General features: G+C 43.6%; 2 protein-coding genes across 2 annotated transcripts in view; one reads left to right on the top strand and one right to left on the bottom strand.

Moving 5' to 3' along the window:
• LOC140727678 (SWI/SNF-related matrix-associated actin-dependent regulator of chromatin subfamily D member 3-like) overlaps positions 1-23,152 on the top strand; it is a 93,658-nt gene that overhangs the window by 785 nt on the left and 69,721 nt on the right. The window lies entirely within an intron of this gene.
• LOC140731553 (histone H2B type 1-K-like) lies at positions 10,728-12,788 on the bottom strand. Its single transcript, XM_073053088.1, has 2 exons — positions 12,465-12,788; positions 10,728-10,964 (listed from the first exon to the last, which is right to left on the bottom strand). Exons 1-2 carry the CDS (start codon positions 12,585-12,587, stop codon positions 10,728-10,730), a joined length of 360 nt encoding a protein of 119 aa, XP_072909189.1. The 5' UTR covers positions 12,588-12,788.

Here is a 23,152-nt window from a genome sequence, read left to right as displayed (position 1 = left end):
CAACTGACCAACCGACGAACAGGTTCCCACCGCCCGACTTAGTCCCGCGGCAGCCGGGTCCCCCGACGATGAGGTCGTTCCCCCGTCTCCTGTTATCCGGAGGATGCTATGGTCTCCCCGCCGCCTGTGATCAACTGACTGTCTGGTGGATGCTCTGGCTCCCCGCCGCCTGACCAACCGGCAAACAGATCTGCCACCGCCTACTGTCCGGTCTCTTCCCGCCGACCGACAGATGAACCGGTCTCCCCGCCCGCCCGCCGGTGCTTCACGGACGTTACGGTCTCCCTTCTCTACCCTCCGACCGACCGATGGACGCCCCGGTTTTCCTCCACCTCCCGCCGTCTGTCCGACACTCCGATCTCCAACGCCTGCCTGCTCCCGGCGCTCTCTAGGACCGTGGGAAAGCGCCGTCAGTCGAGCGGTGCGGGACTCGTGAAGGATCCCGGCCCCGCACCGGCTCGCCCCCTCCTCGTTAGCAATCCGGCCGTGTGCGCTGTGCCGACGTGGTTTTGTCAGAGCTTCCCATCGCCGGGCGGCTGGTAACCGGGGAGTGGACGGGTTGGGGAGCAGTGAGAAAGGTGTGGTGGGAGGGGAAGGGGTAGTGAAAGGGCTGTGAGGGCAAGGAAGCGGATGCCAGCGGGGAAGAGGGAGAAGACCTCACCAAACACGTCCTCCCTCCCCGTACAGACATAGCTGCCAAATCCCCCACACAAAAATACACATACGCCCCACCCGCACACATATTGGAATCATCTTTAGCTATAGGTGAGGTACTAGAAGACCTAAGGGGACTAATGTCGTCCTGAAAGGGCTGCAAGGACAGGCCAGGGAACTATAAACTGTGAGCCTAACATTCCTGATGGGAAAATTACTGTTAGGGATTTTGAGGGACAGTATCTACCTGCATTTGGAAAGGCCAGAACTGATTAGGGATAGTCAGCATAGCTGTGTAAGTTGGAGATAATGTCTCACAAGTGAAGAAGTGGCCAAGAAGATTGGCCAGGCCCCACATGGTATGTTGGTCCAGAAAGAGAGATCACATGGGGATCATTTAGCCAAAGTGGATGCTTGATGGCTTGACAGAAGGAGGCAGAGGGTGGTAGTGGAGGGCTGTTTTTTTCCATATGGGAGGCCAGTGATCAGATAGGGATTGGTGCTAGGTCAACAGCTGATTGCCTCTTATTTGGATTTGGATGACAATCTTGTTAACATCTTAGTACTTTTGTGAACAGCACCAAGACAGTGAAGAGGTTTATCTAAGTTTCCAAGGGGGATTTAAACCAACTTGAGAAGTGGACCAGGGAATGGGAAATGGCATTTATCTCAGACAAGTGTAAGGTGTTGCATTTTGATAAGTTCAGTCAGGTCAGGGCATGAGGTAAATGGAAGGCCCTGGAAGTTGAAGGTCAGAGTATATTGTCATTTATATTAACAGTTGACACCATATTAACACCAGTGGTAGGTACAATTACAATGTTTAAAACTTTGGACAGGTATATACATTGAAAATGTGTGAGGGATATTGGATAAATGAGGAAGTGGAACTAGTTCAAGTCGACAATTTGGTTGATATAGATGCAAAAGGCATGGTTCCATGCAATATATCTGATGTTATTCCATTTAATTTTTCTTTCTTTTTGCACAGTTGAGCAGTGGGGATGCCAGGCAGGATAATAGAATGTTCATCTTGTAGAATGTGGGAATGCAGGGTGACCTCCAGTGTCCCTGATGACTACACCTGCAAGTGCATCCAGCTGCAGCTTCTTTTGACCCTGTTACAGAATTGGATCATTCAGGAGGCTGAAGGGTTAATTGACAGGCTATACAGGAGGGTAGTTACTCCCAAGTGCAAGGCATATAACAGGGTGGTCATCAGGAGAGGAAAGGGGGATAGACAGCCAGTACACCTGTGGCTGTACCCCTCAACAACAGGCTTTGGATACTGGTGTGGGGTGTGGTGGGGGGGGTGACCTAGCAGAAGAAAGCTACAGCAGACATGTCTCTGGCACTGAGTTTGGCTCAGGGAGGGATGGTGGAAGAAGAGGAGTGTAGTAGTGACTGCAGATTCCATAGTTAAGAGCAGACAGGAGATTCTGTAGATGCGAAAGAGACACCTGGATGGCATGTTGTCTCCCAGGTGCCAGGGCGTCCCAGATTAGGTCCATAGCATTCTTTGGGGGGGGGGGGGAGAAGTGAGTGGTCAGAAGGTGATAACCAACATAGGTAGGAAAAGGGAGGAAGTCCTGAAGAGAATATAGGGAATAGGTAGAAAGCTGAAAAGCAGGACCTTCAGATTATAATCTCTAGATTGCTACCTGTGCCACATGCCAGTAAGGGTGAAAATAGAATCATTTGGCAGATGAATGCATGGCTGATGAATTGGTTCAGGGGGGTTAACTGCAAAAGGTAAAAAGACCCTGATATTTTCAGTTATATTCAGACTTCCAACTATAACCCAGGATTTGAGGTACAAATTCCAATGGGATATAGAAAAGGTATATAAAAAGGGCAATGTTACGATAGTTATGGGGAATTTTGATATGCAGGTAGATGGGGAAAATCAAGTTTGTGCTAAATCCCAAGGAGGAATTTGTAGCCTATGGGATGGGTTTTTAGAGTAGCTGGTGGTTGACCTCAATAGGGGATTGGGCATTGCATAATGAACCAGATTTGATTAGGGAGCTTAAGGTAAAGGAACCCTTAGGAGACAGTGATCATAATATGATAAAATTCACCCTGCAGGTTGAGAGGGAGAAGTCAGATGTATTAGTATTACAGTAAAGGGAATTACAGAGGCGTAAGAGAGGAGCTGGCTAAAGTTGATTGGAAGGGGACACTAGCAGGGAATACAGCAGAACAACCATGGCTGGAGTTTCTGGGGACAATTTGGAAAGCACAAGATAGATACATCCTAAAGTAGTAGCAGTTTTCTAAAGGAAGGAAGAGAGAACTGTGGTTAAACAAGGGAGTCAAAGACAACATAAAAGCAAAAGAGGATATATAATATAGCAAAAATTACTGAGAAGGTAGAGGATGGGGGGGGGTTTAAAAACCAACAGAAGGCAACTAAAAAGTCCTTGGAGAGAAAAGATATGAAGGTAAGCGAGCTAATAGTACAAAAGAGGATACCAAAAGTTTTTCCCCCCAGTTATACAAAGAGTAAACGAGGCAATGGATACCAGACTGCTGGAAAATATCGCTGGAGAGGTAGTAATGCAGGACAAAGAAATGACAGACAAATTATATTTTGTCAGTCTTCATTGTGGAGGACATGAGCAACATGCCAGAAATTCAAGAGTGTCAGGAAACAGAAGTAAGCACTAAGGTTAGGGTGCTTGGGGAAGCTGAAAGGTCTAAAGGTAGATAGATCATTTGGACCAGATGAACTATTCCCCAAGTTCTGAAAGAAGTTGGTGAAGAGATTGTGGAGACACATTTCAAAAATCACTAGATTCTAAAAAGGGAGGGAGGGAGGAAGAAAGGAAATTATAGCCCAGTTAGCCTGACTTCAGTGGGTGGGAAAATGTTGGAAGTCCATTATTAAGGATGAAATTTCAGGGTACTTAGAAGCACATGATAAAACAGACCAAAGTGAGCATGGTTTCCTTGAAGGAAAATCTTGCCTGACAAATCTGTTGGAATTCTTTGAGGAAAGAACAGGCAGGATTGATAGGAGTCAGTAGCTGCTGTACATGTGGACATTGAACCTATGAACACTACCTTGCTTTTTTAATATATATTTCTGTTTTTGCACAATTTTTAATCTGTTTGATATGCATATGTAATTGGTTTACTTTTTTCTTCTATTTTATGTATTGCATTGAACTGTTGCTGCTAAGTTAACAAATTTCATGACACATGCTAGTGATAATAAACCGGATTCTGATTTTATACCACACTTTTGTACATTATTGCTCCACATTACAGCATTTACAGTCTTGTGCTTGTTACATTTATGCGTTCATTTAATAACATCAGACACACACTTCTGTACACTTACAAACACATCCTTTCAGCCCACATCATGGGCCAAAGGGCCCATATTGTGTTACACTGTTCTATCTTTACAACAATACTCAGTCATACACTTAAGACATTATGACATGCAGAAAGCTTCCTGCTCTGACATGCACAAAACCCAATAGACATGAAACATTCAAGCAGTCTTGCCCCTCTAGCTCACAAAAACAGAAACACTGATATTAAAAAACACACTTGTAACATTACTTGTTGCAGTAATGCATCAGCCATCCCTGCAAGCTGCAATGTATTGACATTCAGAACCTATATCTATATGTTTCAGATTCTGCCCCAAACCATCTGCTGATCCCATCAACTAGAGAAGGATGAGCCCATGAGAGCAATAGGGGAGAGTGTGAGGTCTATGTATCTGTGTTAATGAGCATTCTGACTGGCTACATCATCTGGTATGGTGGGGGCTATTGCACAGGATCGAAGTAAACTGCAGAAAATTGTAAAATTAGTCAGCTCCATAATGGGTACTAGCCTCCATAGTATCCAAGACATCAAGGAGCAGTGCCTCAGAAAGCTGTGTCCATCATTAAGGACCCCCACCACCCAGGACATGCCCTCTTCTCATTGTTACCATCAGGAAGGAGGTACATAAGCCTTAAGGCACGCAGCTTCATTGTCAGCTTTTTACCCACTTGTCATCTGATTTCTAAATCAACATTGAACCCACAAACACTACCTCACTACTTACTTAATTTCTGTTTTTGCACTACTTATTTTAACCATTAAATATACATATATACTTACTGTAATTTTTTCTATATGTATTGCATTGTACTGCTGCTGCTAAGTTAACAATTCTCACAACATATGCCAGTGATATTAAACCTGATTCTGATGTGTGAGCAAATCTTCCTCCAGCTGCATGTATAAAAATACAACTCGCAACAGTACAACACAGGAACAGGCCTCTTAACCCACAATGTTCGTGCTAACCATGATACTAATTTAAACTGCATATCTGCCTGCTCTTCATCCATATCCCACCATTCCCCGCTTCTTCATATACTGGTCTACTGTGTCTTGAACATTGCCATCTTGTCTCCTTCCATCACCTATCCTGGCAACACATACCATGCTCTTAACATTCCGGCTCTTCTGTACATTTTCCCCACTCTCACTTGTGTCTCCGGTATTTGACATTTTCACCCTGGGGAAAGACTGACTGAGTGCACATTTATGTGTATATGCTAGCACGTGTGCGAGGTTACATGACGTTTCCAATTCAGGACTGCCTTATACTTGCAACTTATTAGTGCCTGGTAATTCTCAAGCTACTCCTGGTGTTTTCTGATGAAGAAGCGAACAGTTTTATGGAGGAGCAGTCCTTCCAGACACTGCAGGGATCAACAGCTGCTCTTAGATGCATTGTCTAACTATCTCTAACTTCCATCATTGTCCATAGTACAGAGGCAATGCTTGTGTTGACCGTACTCAGAAGTCAGTCTTACTGAAGTGAATAAGAGAATGGAAATTACACTCAACATCCACTAAACAGTGCTCTACCCAACCTGCTCCACCATCCTTGGACAGCAAAGGTTTACACACGATCATGGGAAATATGGACCACCTATATCTTCTGGTAAAAGTGTATGGCATGCTTGCCTGCTTTGGTTTGGGTATTGAGTATACAAGAAGTCATGTTGCAGTTGTATAAAACTTTGGTTGAGCTACATTTGCAGTACTGTTGTGCAATTCTGATTGACTCATTGCAAGAATGTGGAGACTTTGGAGAGGGTGAATAAGAGGTTCAACAAGATTGACTAGATTAGTGTATGAACTAGTATGACAGGTATAATGATAGGAAAGCTGCAGAGGGACGTGGGTCTGATGTGGGCAAATGGAATTATGAGTGGTCAGCATCACAGCCAGCATGGATGAGTTGGGCTGAAGGGCTGTCTCTGCTGTACGATTAAGAATCTACAACAGGCCAGTGAGAACACAACATCACCAATTCCTGAACTACCATACCATCCAACATCAGCACCTCTTCCCCAATAAATCAGACAATCTTTCTGCATTTCTCATTCAAATTTTGAATGTTATTTATCAAATCCATATATTCAAAGGCAGGGTCAGTGTTCTTGGCCACAAAATCTGCTGGTGGAGGTTTCCTTAAACAAAGCTTAGAATCGGGAATCCATTTGAGGGAGAAGAAGGGAGTCCAGAACAAACCTTGGGGAAGCAGACATTAGGAAGCTGTTCTCTATAGGGGAACCTGGACATTTTACCCAAAAGCCAGCCACGTTGGGATCAGTGTGTTTTCCATATCCAAAGAAAGGCAGCAGAGGATGGGGTTGGAGTCTGCAGCCAATGTCATGGAACATTAGGATAGACGAGACACAGACAACTGGTCAATATTGGTTCAAAGAGCACCTCTCCTGATCCATTCCTTACCAGCAAAACTGCAATCAACTCAAAGCCACACTGATATTTAGGTGAGGGAGGGCCTTCAGGTTATCTGGGATTTAAGTGAAGATCAGTGTGTTAACAATTCCCATTTCATGTTTCAGCCCAGTTGGAGCTAATTTTAGGTTTCATCTCAATTCCCTCAACAGAGGCAGCAAAGCTTAATTAACCATTCAGCCCATCAAATGTGTTCCACCATTCAATCTTAGCTGATTTTTGTAATTTTCATTGTTTTTTATCTGTAACCCTTAAACCCCCTCCCCAATCAAAAGCCTATCAATCTCTACCTTAAATACACCCAGTGACAACTCCACAGCCCTTTGTTTTAAAGAAACATCCTTTTATTGAGGCTGTGCCACATCCTCTGCACGTCTACTCTATCCAGTCTCTTAATCTTTCGGCATTTCACTTTCTGTAGCCATTACAATGCTATCATTTTAACAGATTAAGATACAACAGGATCCCAGTAAGATGCCAACATTGGAGTTGTTGTAACACCAGCTAGTAGGGCTGGCTCACAGCACTAGAGACCCAGTTTCAATCTTGATATCCAGTGCTGTCCACGTGGAGTTGGCATGTTCTTCGAGAGGTCCAGTTTCCGCAACATCCTAAGACACGGTTGGGTTAAATGGCTCTGTAGATTTCCCCCACTATGGTTGAGGGGTAGAATCAGATGTGGGGAGAACATGCTAATATGGGATTACTATGAACAGGTGATTGGTGGTCAGTACAGACTGAAATGGCTGAAGGGCCCATTTCCATGTTGTACAACCATCTAAGTTTGACAGGTTCCTCTTCAGTAGCATGATGAAGGCAATGATGAAAATATTGGTTTCAATGGTGTCTCACTGGGCTCACTGTACAAATACATTCATGGAGTAATTGACCAAGGATAGTATCCTCATGACTATTGTCCAGTAGTACTTGTAGCCACTGTGACTTGGATCTGCTCCATTTTGCCTACTGGCACAACAAGTCCACAGCAGATGCAATTTCATTGCTTCTTCATTCAACTCTGGAACAGCAAAGAGGCATATATCAGGATGCTCTTTGACTGTAGTTTGGCATTTATCTTCTCAATAAGCTTTAATGCTTGGCCTCAATACCTCCTTGTGCAATTGGATCCTTGACTTCTTCACTTTCAGACCCCAGCTTGGATTGGCAATATCAAAACAGCACAGGTGCACCACAAGGCTGTATACTTAAGCTCCTACTCCACTTGCTTTACACTTATGACTGTGTGGCTAAGCTCAGCTCCAATGCCATATTTTAATTTGCTAATGACAAAACTCTCATTGGCCAAATCAATGGTGGTGACAGATCAGCATATGGGGGAGATTGAAAATCTGGCTGAATCATGCTTTAACAATCTCTCAGTGTCAGCAAAACCAAGGAACTGATTATCTTCAGCAGGAAACTAGACATCCATAAGCCAGTCCTCATTAGGAGATCAGAGGCAGAGAGGGTCAGCAACTTTAAATTCCTTGGTGTTATTTCAGAGGACCCATCCTGAACCCAGCACACAAGTGCAATTATAAAGATAGCACAGCAGCACCTTTACTTCCTTAGAAGTTTGTGACGATCAGGCATGACATCCAATACCTTAACAAACTTCGATAGATGTTGAGTGGAGTATATTGACTGGTTGGATCACAGCCTGGTATGGAAACACTAATGCCCTTGAACAGAAAATCCTACAAAAAGTAGTGGATACGGCCCAGTCCGTCACAGGTAGAGCCCTCCCCACCATTGATCACATCTACATGGAGAGCTGTTGTAGGAAAGCAGCATCCATCATCGGGGTCTCCACCACCCAGCTCATGCTCTTTGCACTGCTGCCGTCAGGAAAATGGTACAGAAGCCTTACAACCCACACCACCAGGTTCAGGAACATTATTATTCAGTGAGGATAACTTCACTCAACCCCATCATCGTACTGTTCCCACAACCAATGGACTCACTTTCAAGGACTCCATCTCATGTTCTTGATATTTATTGCTTTTCTTTTCCTTTTGTATGTGCACAGTTTGTCATCTTTTTGTCTGTCCTGGTGGGTGTGGTCTTTCATTGTGACATATGTACATTGGTAATAAATTTACTTTGAACTTCTGAGATTTCCTTCCTGGAAGGAGTGAAGGAGGTTTATAGCTGGTTCGTTACTCACCCCAGCTTTATTATCCAGACTGATCTCGCCAATTCCCTCGCTTCCTTCACAGCCCTGACACTCCCCCAGGGAATGTGAAACTTTACTGCACTCACTGCTCAAAGCTTCCAGGAAATGATCAGTGAACCCCCAAAACACAAGACTATCAAACTTAGGAATATAATTGGGACATTTGCCCATCACATCTGCTCTGCCATTTGATGGCTGATTTCCCAACCCCATTTTCCTGCTTGTAACCTTGGACCCAATTACTAATTAAGTATCCTTCAACTTCTGCTTTAAATATATCTGATGACCTGGCCTCCACAGCCACCTATGACAATGAATTCCACAGATTCACTACTCTGGCTAACGAAATTCCTCATTTCTGTTCTAAAGGAACGTCCTTTTATTATGAGACTGTGCTGCCTGGCCTCAAGCTCTCCCACTTGGAAACATCCTCTCCACATCCATTATCTGGGTCTTTTAATATTCAATGGACCTCAATGAGATCCCCTCATTCTTCTGAATTCCAGTGAGTATAGGCCCAGTGCCAAATACTCCTCATATTAACCTTTCATTCCAGATTATTCTTGTAAATCTCCTCTGGACCCTCTCCAGTGCCAGCACATCTTTTCTTACAGGGGCCCAAAACTGCTCACAATTCTCCAAATGTGATCTGACCCATGTCCTAAAGCCTCAGCATTACATCTTTGCCTTTACATTCTAGTCCTCAAAATGCATTTGCCTTCCTTACCACCTGCAAGTTAACCTTTAGGGAATCCTTGGCAAGGACTTCCAAGTCTTTTTGCACTTCTTGATTTCTGAATTTGCACCCCATTTAGAAAATAGTCTTCACCTTTATTCCTTCGACCAAAGTACACATCCATACACTTCCCTACACTATATTCCATCTGCAGGAGAAAGTCCGCAGATGCTGGGAATCCAAAGCAACATAAAATGCTGGAGGAACTCAGCAGGCAGGTAGCATCTATGGAAATGAATAAACAGTCAATGTTTTGGGCGGAGACCCTCCTTCAGGACTGGGGGGTGGGGGCAGGGAGAAGAGGAAGGAGGGAGACTGAAAGGTGCTTTTTCCATTTGCTGCTTGTTTTTCTTTTGCCCATTCTAATCTGTTCAAGTCCTTCAGCAGACTGCTTCCTCGACACTATCTGCCCCCTCCGCCTATTTTTGTATCTTCCGCAAATTTGTCTGCAGACCCTCACTTACCTGGTGGATTGGAAATAGCCACTCAGCACATCCCACTTGCATACATGGAGCATCCTATCTTGATGCCTCACAGCTTGGTACAGCAACTGCTTAGACCAAAACTGCAAGAAATTAGAGTTGTGAACATAGCTCAGTCCATCACGCAAACCAGCCTCCCCTGCTTTGCCTGCATTTCCTGCTGCTTCAGGAAAACAGCTAAAATAATCAAAGACCCCTTCCACACCAGTCATTCTGTCTCCTCTCAACTTCCATTCAGCAGAAACTTGAACATGCATCACCAGGTCAATGACAGCTCCTATTTTTCTGTTAGACTCTTGAAGATGAGCAATACACACAAAATACTGGAGGAGCTCAGCAGGCCAAGCAGCACCAATCGAAAAGAGTAAACAGTCAAAGTTTCAGGCAGAAACCTTTTGGTAGGACTGGAGATGAGCTCCTGATCTCCCAGTCTACCTCATTGTGGCTTTTGCACTTTGTCTAGCTACTCTTTACTTTCCTGCAACTTTAACACTATATTCCACATAATTTTTATATTTAAAAATACAACATGGTAACCAGCCCTTCCCGACCTATTGAGCCCATACCACCCAGTTACACCCATGTGACCAATTAACCTACTAATCTGTAGGTCTTTAGAATGTGGGAGGAAACCCACACGATCACGAGGAGAATGTGCAAATTCCTTACAGACAGCAGAATTGACCCCAGGTCGCTGGCATTGCAATAGCATTATGCCAGCCCTACCATGCTATTTTTCTTTGATTTCGATGAACTTGTGTATGGAGTTATCTGTCTGGATGGCACACAAAAGCTTTTCACTGTATCACAGTACATGTGACAATAATAAACCAATTCTACACAGTGTTCTGCAGCAACATTTTGCCTTTATTGAGGTTCACAGCCGAAAGGCCCTCTACTTGGCGCTGGTATATTTAGTGACCGCCTTTGTGCCCTCTGATACTGCATGCTTTGCCAGTTCACCAGGGAGCAGGAGCCGGACTGCAGTCTGCACCTCCCGGCTGGTGATGGTGCTCCGCCGGTTATACTGAGTCAGCCGTGAAGCCTCTGTGGCAATCCGCTCAAATACATCGTTCACAAAGGAGTTCATGATGCTCATGGCCTTGCTGGAGATTCCAGTGTCAGGATGCACCTGTAGGTATAGGATCACAGCATCAGCCTAAGAACACCTCCTCAGACAAGCCCAGAATCCTTTAACTCCTCAGGAAAAGCAGCATCCATCACTAAGGAACTTCACCATCCAGGACATGTCTTTTCCTCATTACTACTATCAATGAGGTGGTACAGGAGCCTGAAGACACACTCGATGTTTTAGGAACAGCCTCATCCCCTCTGCCATCAAATTTCTGAATTGTTCATGAACACTACCTCACGATTTTACCCTATGTGCTATTTATTTTATATTCCTATTGCAATTTACAATAATGTATTACCCTGTTCTGCCTTCCCAAAACAAATTTCATGATTATTCTGATTTTCTGTAAACTGCATAGCCACCATTTCAACCTCATCCTCCCTATCCTTGTCTGATGTTAAGATCAGATCCCTGTGACACAGGGTCACAACCGGGTATTCCGAACATACTAAACCTGCACAAATACTGCTCAACCTGCCAAGTTCCTTCAAGCAGTCATTGTTCCAGATTCCAGCATGTGCAGCCTCTAGGTGTCCCCTTAACCAGTGCTTGACTGCTCCCTCTCTCCAGGCTTTGCTCTCCATCTGTCCCACAAGTCCCAATGTACCTAGGGTTTTAAACAAATGCAGGTTTTTGAAGGATACCAAGTATTCCAGCATCCATTCCACAACCCATCATGGCAATGAAAACAAAACTCATCCATTCTGGGAGAGTCAGGACACATCATGCTACACCTGCTCTTATCTAGTGCTGGCCAGGTACAGGCAGTGGGTGAGGACAATACCAGTAACATTCACCCTCAATAACCTCAAGGTGGTTGTGAGCTGCTGTACTTCTGAAGAAGGCACACTCAGCATTTGACCCAATATCACTTTCCTAGATCAGGATAGTCAGAGACTTGGATGGAAACATTGTCTAGTAGTGCTCCCCTTTGTCCTAGGTGGTAGTGGTGATGAGTTTGGTGCTATCAGTAAGCTGGGCAAGTAACAGCATCTGCAGTTGGGAACAGAACAAAATTGCAGCCCATTGGAAGAACTCTAGGGATCACCCAAACCCTCTGGTCATAGAAACTCACCACACCACAAAGCTTGAACTCCACCATGCCCAGCTGAAAAAGGAGAGGGATAGGCATGGGCTATCAATACCATCCCATAAAAATACTGTCCTACAGGAATGCTAATAGAAGCTCCAAAGTCCTTATCTCTGGGAGAGAAAGGATACACCAAGATGATGGGCTACACCTGGAGACAACTTGAAAGACTGGCCCAGGATGGAGGACTCTGACAAGCTGCTGTCAGCAGTAGGAGTGATGGTCTTAAGTACACTACAGTCTTCAGATTGGCCACTGCAGGAATGCAAACAATATATGACATGTTCCTATTCAAATTTTCAGCATCAACACCAGAAGCCTTGAAGGACAACTTAGTAAAGGACAATATGATGTAGGTTAAGGTCCTCAGCCCACAGTGGGAGAGAGTACAGATTCATTTTAGTTACCTGTTTGAGCACCTTGTAGATGTAGACAGAGTAACTCTCCTTCCTCCGGGGCTTACGTTTTGACAGTTTCTTGTCTCCATTTTTGGGAGCTGCTGCCTTCTTCTTCACTGGCTCATTAACCATGCTGGGCAAACAAGACCAGGAACCCACCAGAATCCACAGGGCAGAGGACCTCTCCCTCCAATCTAAACAAGAGATAGTGGTTCTAATTCAGATTATTAAATATAACCTCATCTCTCTCTCTCTGCTTGTTAAGCAATTGACCAATCCCTCCTTTCCTGGATACATCTCACAGGGTTCAAATGAAGGTTAATACTCACCAATTGAAATTATCCAATCCCCACCATGGCTCCATTGAGCTCACAAAAATCGGTTTGATCAGGACTGCAACCTAGTGGAAGGGTGCAGCAAACACAATAAAACTGGGGACAAGGAACAATTCTTCAACTAATTCTCTACAATGTAATGCTAAATAACAGCTTACTATTAATTCTGACCACATTTGGCTTATTATCTAGACCAAGGAACTTAACTGCCCATTAGTGGCAACATTACCTCACCCAAACTCACAAAGAATTTACACTCACCACCCTCTTCATCTTTCCTGGCACCTTACCCACTGCCCTCCTCATCTCTCTATCTCACCCACTGTCCTCCCCACCTTAGCTACCTCACCCACCTTTTCTGTCTCCTCACCCATTACTCCCTAATTCCGCCAACTTACCCACTGTCCTCCTCACCTCTGCTACCTCACCCACCTCTCCATCTTCAGTGCCTCCTCACCTATTACTTCCCCCTCTCCTGTCACCTCACCACCACCCACTACACCTTCCTTGCCACCTCATCCATTACTCCCCCATCTTCTCTGCAATTTCCCTTCTCACCTTCTATGCCTCCCCTCCCACAACCTTGCTGGCCACTCCACCTTCCCTGCCACCTCATCGCCTCACTCTTCACCTTCTCTGCTACCTCACCCAGTGCCCTCCCCACCTAACCTGCCACCTCACTCACTACTCCCCCACTTTCACTGTCACGTAATCCACCACCTCCTTATCTTCTCTGCCATCTCACCCACCACCCTCCTCGCCCATAATCTTGCCACTTCACCACCACCCACTCCAGCTTCCCTGCTTCCTCACTCACTGTCCTCCCCACATCCTCTGCCATTTAGACTAACTTGCTTTCTCTTTCTCAGTTCTGATACAGGCTTTTTTACCTAAAATATGAACATTTCTCTCCACAGCCATTGCCTGACTGCTGAATGCTTCTGTTCTTACTAGGGTTTATACTTTTTATTTAGATATACAGCACAGTAACAGGTCCGTCTGGCCCAATGAGCATATGCTGTCCAATTACACCTATGTGACTAATTAACCTTCTCACATGTACATCTTCAGAATGTGGGAAGAAAGCCAGAGGAAATCCACAGTCACGGGGAGAACATAAACTCCTTACAGACAGTGGCGGAATTGAACTTTGGTCACTGGCACAGTAATAGCATCATGCTAACTGCTACACTACAATGCCATTCTCAAAAACTAGTGACTACCTCTTGCGCAGGTAGGAGTCGATACACGTCTATGGCTCTGGGTAATGCGACCAGCTTCAACATCCCACCATCACCAGGCCCTGACAGGGTTGTGAAGCTGCTCAACCCACTGAGTTCCTCCACCAGTTTGTTTCCTTTACCCCAAGATCCTGCTGCCCACACATGTGAATGGCCATCATAGTCTGACCCAGGAGCGGACACTTGTGGAGGTCCCCAAACAACCATTTCCCCATCATTCTGCTCCACACTGTATGCCCATACCTAAGAGTGTGGGGCTGAGGTGTATTCAGAAGCAAAGAAGCATTCCTTTCAAATATTCAAACAGACATTGCAGCTTAATATAAGACCTTAAGTCATAGGAGACAAATTAAGCCATTCAGCCCATCTCCTCCACAATCTCCATCAGCACAGGTGCACTACCAGGCTGTGTGTTTAGCTCCCTACTCTGCTCACTTTATACTTATGACTGTGATGCTAAACGCAGCTCCAAAGCCGTATTTAAGTTTGCTGATGACACCACTGTCATTGGCTGAATCAGGAGGGAGATTGAAAATCTGATTGAGTGGCGCCACAACAACAACCTCTTACTCAATGTCAGCAAGAATAAGGAGCTGAATATTGACATGAGAATGAGACAGCTGGAGATCCATAAGGCAGTTCTCATCAGGGATCAGAGGTGGAGAATATCAGCAACTTCAAATTTCCCTGTGTTATCATTTCAGAGGATCTGGCCTGGGTCCAGCATGTAAGTGCCATTATGGAGAAAGCACAAAAGAGCCTCAACTTCCTTAGAAGTTTGCAAAGATTCGGTATGACATCTAAAACTTTGACAAACTTCTATAGACGTGTGTTGGAGAAAATATTGACTGGTTTACAGCTTGGATTATGGACTGTTTTCCATATCAGGATTACAGCCTAGTATGGAAACACCAATTGCCCTTGAATGGAAAATCCTAGTGAATATGGCCTACTCCATCATGGGTAAATTCTCATCGCCATTGAGTTCATCTACACAATACTATCACAGGAAAGCAGTATCCACTATCCAGGCCTCCCACTATCCAGGCCATGCTCTCTTCTCACTACTGCCATCAGGAAGAAGGTACAGGACCCACAGGAACAGTTATTACTCCTGAAGCATCATGCTCTTGAAACAGTGGGAATAACTTCACTCAACTTCTCACTGAACTGTTCCCAGAACGTATGGACTCACTTTCAAGGACTCATCATTTTGTGTTCCCGGTATTTATTGTATTTTCCTACTTTTACACATTGATAGATAGATAGCTAGATAGATACTTTATTCATCCCCATGGGGAAATTCAACATTTTTTCCAATGTCCCATACACTTATTGTAGCAAAACTAATTACATACAATACTTAACTCAGTAAAAATATGATATGCATCTAAAATCACCCTCTCAAAAAGCATTAATAATAGCTTTTAAAAAGTTCTTAAGTAGTTTACTTAAATACATTGAGTCCTAACCCCGGCACTTTAACATATCTTACTCCTGGCGGTTGAATTGTAAAGCCGAATGGCATTGGGGAGTATTGATCTCTTCATCCTGTCTGAGGAGCATTGCATCGATAGCAACCTGTCGCTGAAACTGCTTCTCTGTCTCTGGATGGTGCTATGTAGAGGATGTTCAGGGTTTTCCATAATTGACCGTAGCCTACTCAGCGCCCTTCGCTCTGCTACCGATGTTATACTCTCCAGTACTTTGCCCACGACAGAGCCCGCCTTCCTTACCAGCTTATTAAGACACGAGGCGTCCCTCTTCTTAATGCTGCCTCCCCAACACGCCACCACAAAGAAGAGGGCGCTCTCCACAACTGACCTATAGAACATCTTCAGCATCTCACTACAAACATTGAATGACGCCAACCTTCTAAGGAAGTTTGTTGTTTGTTCATCCTGTTGGGTACAGTCTTTCATTGATTCTATTGTGTTTCTTAGATTTACTGTGTATGCCCACAAGAAAGAGTTGTATTTGGTGGTATATATGTACTTTGATAATAAATTTACTTTGAAATTTGAGCTTATAGTTCTAGATATTGATTTTCCACAGCTTAGGAATATAGTTCAAAAAAGCTAACCTGTCAATTATCTTTTGAGGGAAATTGTTTAAATTTAAATTATCAGTGGAAGAAGACCTGAGAGCTCGAGCAGGATTATAAGACGAAAATGATTCTGTGATGTATCCTGTCCCAGACCATTAAGAACTTTAAAATCAAGTAAGAGAAATATAAATCAACTCTAAAAGATACAGGAAGCCAATGCAGAGTAGCTCAGACATGAGGGCTATGCTCCCTCATTCTGGATTGAGCTAAGAGTCTAGCAGCAGCTTTCTGAATGAGTTGAAGGTTGTCAATAGATTGATTTGGAAGGCCAGTAAAAAGAGCACCATTAGCACCATTACGTGACAGATACAGACATACCTTTGCAATATTTCTTAAATGTAGAAATGGTTACTTTCTTTATGAGAGATTTAAAATTCAAACCTAAGTGAAGGATAACACCCAGGCTTATTCCGATTTTACAAGGGGAGCCAAGTTGCCAAGTTTATCGAGAAGTTAATCACTTTTGCCTTTGGGACCAACTAAAAGTATATCAGTTTTATCTTCATTTAGTTTTAGGAAATTATTGCTCATCCATTTGTTCATTGCAACCATACCAGAAGTTGGAAAAGATAGAGTGTTATCGTCATCAAGCTCAATCGAGATACTTGAGTGTGGAAATCAAGTTTATGTTCTCTAATGATGCCTCCTAAAGGGAGCATGTACATGGAGAGTAGGGACAAAGACAGCTTCCCTGAGCAACACCAAATGATAGATATTTGCCTGTCTGACTCTCTTAAATGTCCCTGTTGTATCAGTCTTATCACCACACCCAGCAGTGTGGTCCAGGCACCCACCATACACTGTATATCCAAGCTCTGATATCTCCCCTAAATTTTCCTCCTCTCATCTTATACGGATATCCTCTGGCATTGTCCATTGTCATCTTGGGGAAAAGATGCTTCACTCTAATTATGCCTCTCATAATCCTATGCAACTATCAAGTCACCTCTCATTCTCCTTCGCTCCAAAGAGAAAAGTCCTAGCTCGCTCAAATTTTCCTCATAAAATATTATCCAACCAACATCCTGGTAAATCTCTTCTGCACCTTCTAAAGTTGCCACATCCTTCCTATAATAATGTAACACATTGTATGGCAGGATTCTTAACAGCACGGAGGAACAGAGAGTTCAAGAGGCATGAGGTTATGTCACAGCTCTATTAAAACCTAGTTAAACCACACTTGTTTTTAAGTCTGAAGTGTTTTTAAAAAATTGACTCATGACTGTCTGGGAGCCATGAAGCCTCGTTTGTTTCATTAGACGAAGGGTTGTAGTGAGATACAGCAGGAAAACAGGCCCTTCAGAGCACTGTCAGTGACAACCAACAACCACCCATATATAGTGTAGTTAGTGACTACACTAACCATGTTTTATTCTCACCACATTCCCAAGAACTCCACAATATTAGAACATAAGACCTTAAGACATAGGAGCAAATTTAGGCCATTCAGCCCATCAGGTCAATTCCACCATTCCATCATGACTAGTTAGAGATTGGCAGGTATGATGTTGTGGGCATCACTGAGTTGAGGCTGAAAGAAGATCATAGCTGAGTGTTTAACATCCAAGGGGTGTTAAGACCTAACTATCCTCAGCCTCTTCCACTCCTGGGGTGAGGATCAACACAAACCAGAGGACAGCACCTCATATTCTGCCTGGGTAGGCCACAGCCCTATATATGAATATAGTGTTCTCAAATTTCAAGTAGTCTTCCTCTCCCCCATTTTTGTCCCCTTTCCAACATGCTTCCTCCAGTTCCACACCACAATTTTTATCCCCCTCCTAGTTCCATTCACCTTCTGGTTCTTCTCCTGTCCAACCCCCTCTTTTTCCATCTGGTTCTCTCTTCCACTTCATCAGAGTCCAGCCCTGATGGATAAGTAAGGTGAGAACTTATTATTTATAATAATAAGTAATTATAATAACATTATGTATAAAAAATACTTACTATAAATGATAATTTCTCATTATTTATCAGAATCCAGCACTGATAGCCCACAGACATAAGAGCAGCAATGGACCATTCGGCCCATCCTGTCTACCATTCAATCATGTCTGATTAGTTTCTCTTTCAACCCCATCCTTCTGCTTTCTCCCCATAATCTTTGATGCCCTTACTAATTAAGAACCTATTAATCTCTGCTTTCAATACACCCAATGAGTTGGCATCTACAGCCATCTGTGGCAATGAACTCCATGGATTCACCACTCTCTGCCTAAATAAATTTTTCCTCGTCTCTATTCTAAAGGATGAGGCAGTGCCCTCTGGTCCTAGACTCTAATGGAAGCATCTTCTGCACATCCACTCTATTTAGGCCTTTCAATATTTGGTATGTTTCAATGAGATCCTCCATCATTCTTCTAAACTCCAGTAAGTACAGGCCCAGAGCCATCAAATGTTCCTCCTGCATTAACCACCTCATCTTCAGGATAATTCTCATGAACCTTCTTTGGACCTGAAAGCCCTTTCCCTGCTTAGCTCTCTCCAGCAGCTGTCTCCACTTTCACTTTTGGTAGGCCCATTGCCTTGCCTGCTTCTGCTCCACTGAACTCATGTCTGTGTACCTTGACTCTATTCTATCCCCCGTGTTCATTCCCTTCCCACCTACATCTGTGTCTCTTTACACGCTCTTGGTCTCCTCAACAACTTTTAATTCCCTGGCCCTGACCACCTTTTTTTCACCATGGATATCCAGTCCCTATACACTTCTATCCCCCAGCAATAAGGACTTGAAGCTCTCCACTTCCATCTTAACGAAAGACCCAACTAGTTCTCCTCCACCACCACACTTCTTCATCTAACAGAACTGGTCCTCACCCTCAACAATTTCTCCTTTGGCTCCTCCCACTTTCTCAAAACTCAAGAAGTAGCCATAGGCATCTGCATGGGCCCCAGCCATGCCTGCCTTTTCGCTTGCTACATAGAACAGTCGATGTTCCAAGCCATCCCTGGTGATGCTCGCAAACTCTTCCTGTGCTGCATTACATCTTCATTAGTGTTGTTTCATGCACCCATGATGAGCTCAAAAATTAAATCAACTTTGCCTCCAACTTTCATCCTGTCCTTAAATTCACTTGGTCTATTTCTGACATTTGTTGATTGAGACTCTTATTAATACAATCACAGCAGAGGCCGAACAATGGCTGAAGCTAACATGTTGAAGGTCAAGTTGCTGGAGCAAATGAAAATATTTATCAAACTCCTGCAAATGCTTTCACTATGTTAAAGCTGAATGATTTGCAGGATGATGTACACCCGGATGACAGTGTGTCCAAGTGCATGCAGCAGGTTCTTTTGCTAGCAACATGTCCCTTGCATCTTATGCCTCCTTGGCAGGCATTAGAATGGAAACTGATTTCACTGAGTTATGCGCAATGCAACAAATACTGAAGGACAGACATGTATTGGAAGAACAAGAAGAGCAGATGGAAGAACAGCTTCAGAGAAATAAAGTGCAACTTTGGAGAAAAAAGGAGCAGCTTAAGCAGCCGGAGGAAATTGCAGACAATAAGACATAGAAGCAGAATTGGGCCATTCAACCCATTGAGTCTGCTCCACCATTCCATCATGGCTGATCCTGGATCCCACTCTACCCCATACACCTGCCTTCTCACCATATCCTTTGATGCCCTGACCGATCAGGAAACTATCAACTTCTGCCTGAAATATACCCACGGACTGGCCTACACCACAGTCTGTGGCAGAGCATTCCACAGATTCACCACTCTCTGACTAAAAAAAAATCATGTTACCTCTGTTCTAACAGCTCATCCCTCAATTTTGAGGCTGTGCCCTCTAGTTCTGGATACCCATACCATAAGATATATCCTCTAAGAAATATCCACATCCCCCCCCCATCTAATCATTTCAACATTTGTAGGTTTCAATGAGATCCAGCTAGTGCAGGCTCGAAGTTGCCAAATACGCCTCATATGTTAACCCCTTCATTCCCAGAATCATCCTCGTGAACCTCTTCTGGACTCTCTCCAATGACAACACATCCTTTCTGAGATATGGGGCCCAAAACTGTTGACAATACTCCAAGTGCAACCTGACTAGTGTCTTATAAAGCCTCAGTATTATCTCCTTGTTTTTACATTCTATTTCCCTTGAAATAAATGCCAACATTGCATTTGCCTTCTTTACCACAGACTCAGCCTGTAAATTAACCTGTGAGTCTTGCACAAGGATTCCTAAGTCCCTCTGCCCCTATGATGTTTGAACCTTCTCTCCATTTAGTCTGCACTATTGTTCCTACTACCCGTACATTTCCCAACACCATATTCCATCTGCCATGTTTTTGACCATTCTTCCAATATGCCTAAGTCCTGCTGCAATCGCATTCCTTCCTCAGCACTACCTACCCCTCCACTTAACTTCGTATCATCTGCAAACTTTGCCACAAAGCCATCAATTCCACTATCTAAATCATTGACAAAGAATGTGAAAGGTAGCGGTCCCAATATTGACCTCTGAGGAATACCCCTGGTTACTGGCAGCCAACCAGAAAAGGCCCTGTTTATTCTCATTCGCTGCCTCCTGCCTGTCAGCCATTCCTCTATCCATGCCAGTATCTTTCCTGTAACACCACAGGATTTTATCTTGTTAAGCAGCCTTATGTGTGGCACCTTATCAAAGACCAAGTAAATTACATTCAATGCCTCTCCTTTGTCCACCTTGCTTGTTAATTCCTCGAAGAACACTAACAGATGTGTCAGGCAAGATTTCCCTTTACAGAAATTATGCTGACTTTGACTTACATTATCATTACCAAGTACCCCAAAACCTCATCTTTAATAAAATACTCCAACACTTTGACAAGCACTGAGGTTAGGCTAACTGGCCTATAATTTCCTTTCTTTTCCCTTCCTCCCTTTAAGAGTGGAATGACATTTGCAATCTTCCACTCCTCCGGGACCATGTCAGGATCAAGTGATACTTCAAAGATCATGACCAATGCATTCCGTTATCTCTTCAGCAATCTCCTTCAAGACTCTGGGATGTAGTCCTTCTGGTCCAGGTGACTTATCTACCTTAAGATCTTTGAGTCTGCCTAGCACTTTTTCTTTTCAATAGCAATGGCACTCACTCCAGCTCCTGGACACTCACACACCTCTGGCACACTGGTAGTGTCTTCCACAGTAAAGACTGATGCAAAGTACCCATTATGTTCGTCTGTCAATTCTTTGTCCCCAATACTACCTCACCAGCATCATTTTCCAGTGGTCCAATTTCAACTGTAATCTCCCTTTTACTCTTTATATTACTGAAGGAACTTATAGGATCCTGTTGTATATTATTGGCTAGTTTGCCCTCATATTTCTTTTCCCTTCTTATAGCTTTTTAGTTGCCTTTTATTAGGTTTTAAAAGCTTCCCAATCATCCAATTTGCAACTCACTTTTGCTACCTCAAATATGCCCTTTCCTTGGTTTTTATGCAGTCCTGTTCCTTTGTCAGCCACGGTTCCCCAGCCCTGCCATTTGAGAACAACTTCTTCTGTGGAACATATCTGTCCTGCACCTTGTGAACTAGTCCCAGAAACTTCAGCCAACTATACTCTGCCATCGTCCCCGCCCGTATCCTCCTCCAATCCACCTGGACAAGCTCCTCTCTCATGCTTCCCTTTATTCCATTGCAATACTGATATGTGTGACTTATGCTTCTCCCTCTCAAATTGCAGCATAAATTCATCATATTATGATCACTGCCTCCTGAGAGTACCTTAACATTAAGATACTAGATAATATTCACTAGACATTATCTATTAAGATACTGTTGCACAGTTACAGTATTTTACAGACATGAGTGAAGATGGTTTTGCAGCAGTGACCTACCTATTGCTGCATGGCTCATGTTTGCAGATACACAGTGCTTTTATCATGGGAAAATCTACGGTAGCTCCGTTGAAGTTGGTTTTCATCCCTCATGTGGAACTACGATGGAAAGCCACATGGACACATTGGGGAAGAAGGATCTGCATATGCTGCTTCAGGACTCAGTTTTTTGGACTGATAATAGTTCTGTGTTGAAGTATATTAGAATGAAACTTTCAGATTTGGATGAATGCCATGCAGATTGAAGAGGAGGTGGATGTAGTAATATGTACTATAATCCATCATTTCTCATCTTGGACCCATTTGAGGAAGACAGTGGCCTGGATTCTTAGGTTCAAGAACGTGCCCTTATTTCTCAGTCAGAAGAGAAAGCAATTGAATATTGTTTCCTCTCAGTCTTTGAAAAGAGAGATGGAGAAGGCCAAAGGTCAGATTGGCCATGATCATCTCTCAGTAAAGGAGCTCGGAAAGGCTGAATTGGAGATTGTTAGTTTTTGTCAAAGAAAGAGATTTCCAGATGAATTATCAAGTTTGCAAAAGGGAGAAAGTGTGAAATGGAACAATCATAATTTCAAGTTTAATCCAGTACTTGAAGATGGTGTCTTGAAAGTTGGTGAATTGCTCAACACGGCAGCCTTGCCTGAAGAGTCTAAACATCCTGTTATATAGCCAAAAGATCTTCATATCTCAGTCCTCATTCTGAGGTATGTACATCAAGAATTGTGACATGGTGGCCATAACCACATGTTACTCAGGTTGTGCCAAAACTACTGGATTTCCAGCGCTAGTGCAGTTTTAAGAAGAACCCTGTCTGTGTTGTTTGTCAATGATTACTCACAGTTTGAGAATGTCAGTGCATGACAGATCTACCTCTGGACAGGATCTCTCCAGTTGAACCTCCATTCACACATGTAGGGGTGGACTACAATACACTATACAAGCTATTCATATTGTAGTGGCATCTTACAGAGATTCCTTTGTTAATGTGCTTTGACACTTTATAGCAAGAAAAGGACAAGTTCATAAATTGGGCTGTGATAATGCAACAGTCTTTGTTGAAGTTGAGCATGAGTTGAGAGTGGAATCATTCACACATCAAAGGTGTACTTCTTCAGAAAGAAATTAAGTGTATTTTTAACACCTCAGCTGGTTCATATCATGGAGGAGCTTGGGAGAGAT

This window comes from Hemitrygon akajei, chromosome 1 (assembly GCF_048418815.1).
Source record: "Hemitrygon akajei chromosome 1, sHemAka1.3, whole genome shotgun sequence".
NCBI lineage: Eukaryota > Metazoa > Chordata > Chondrichthyes > Myliobatiformes > Dasyatidae > Hemitrygon > Hemitrygon akajei.
The sequence above is the reverse complement of the archived record's forward strand: the minus strand, read 5'-3'. Positions and strand labels throughout refer to the sequence as shown.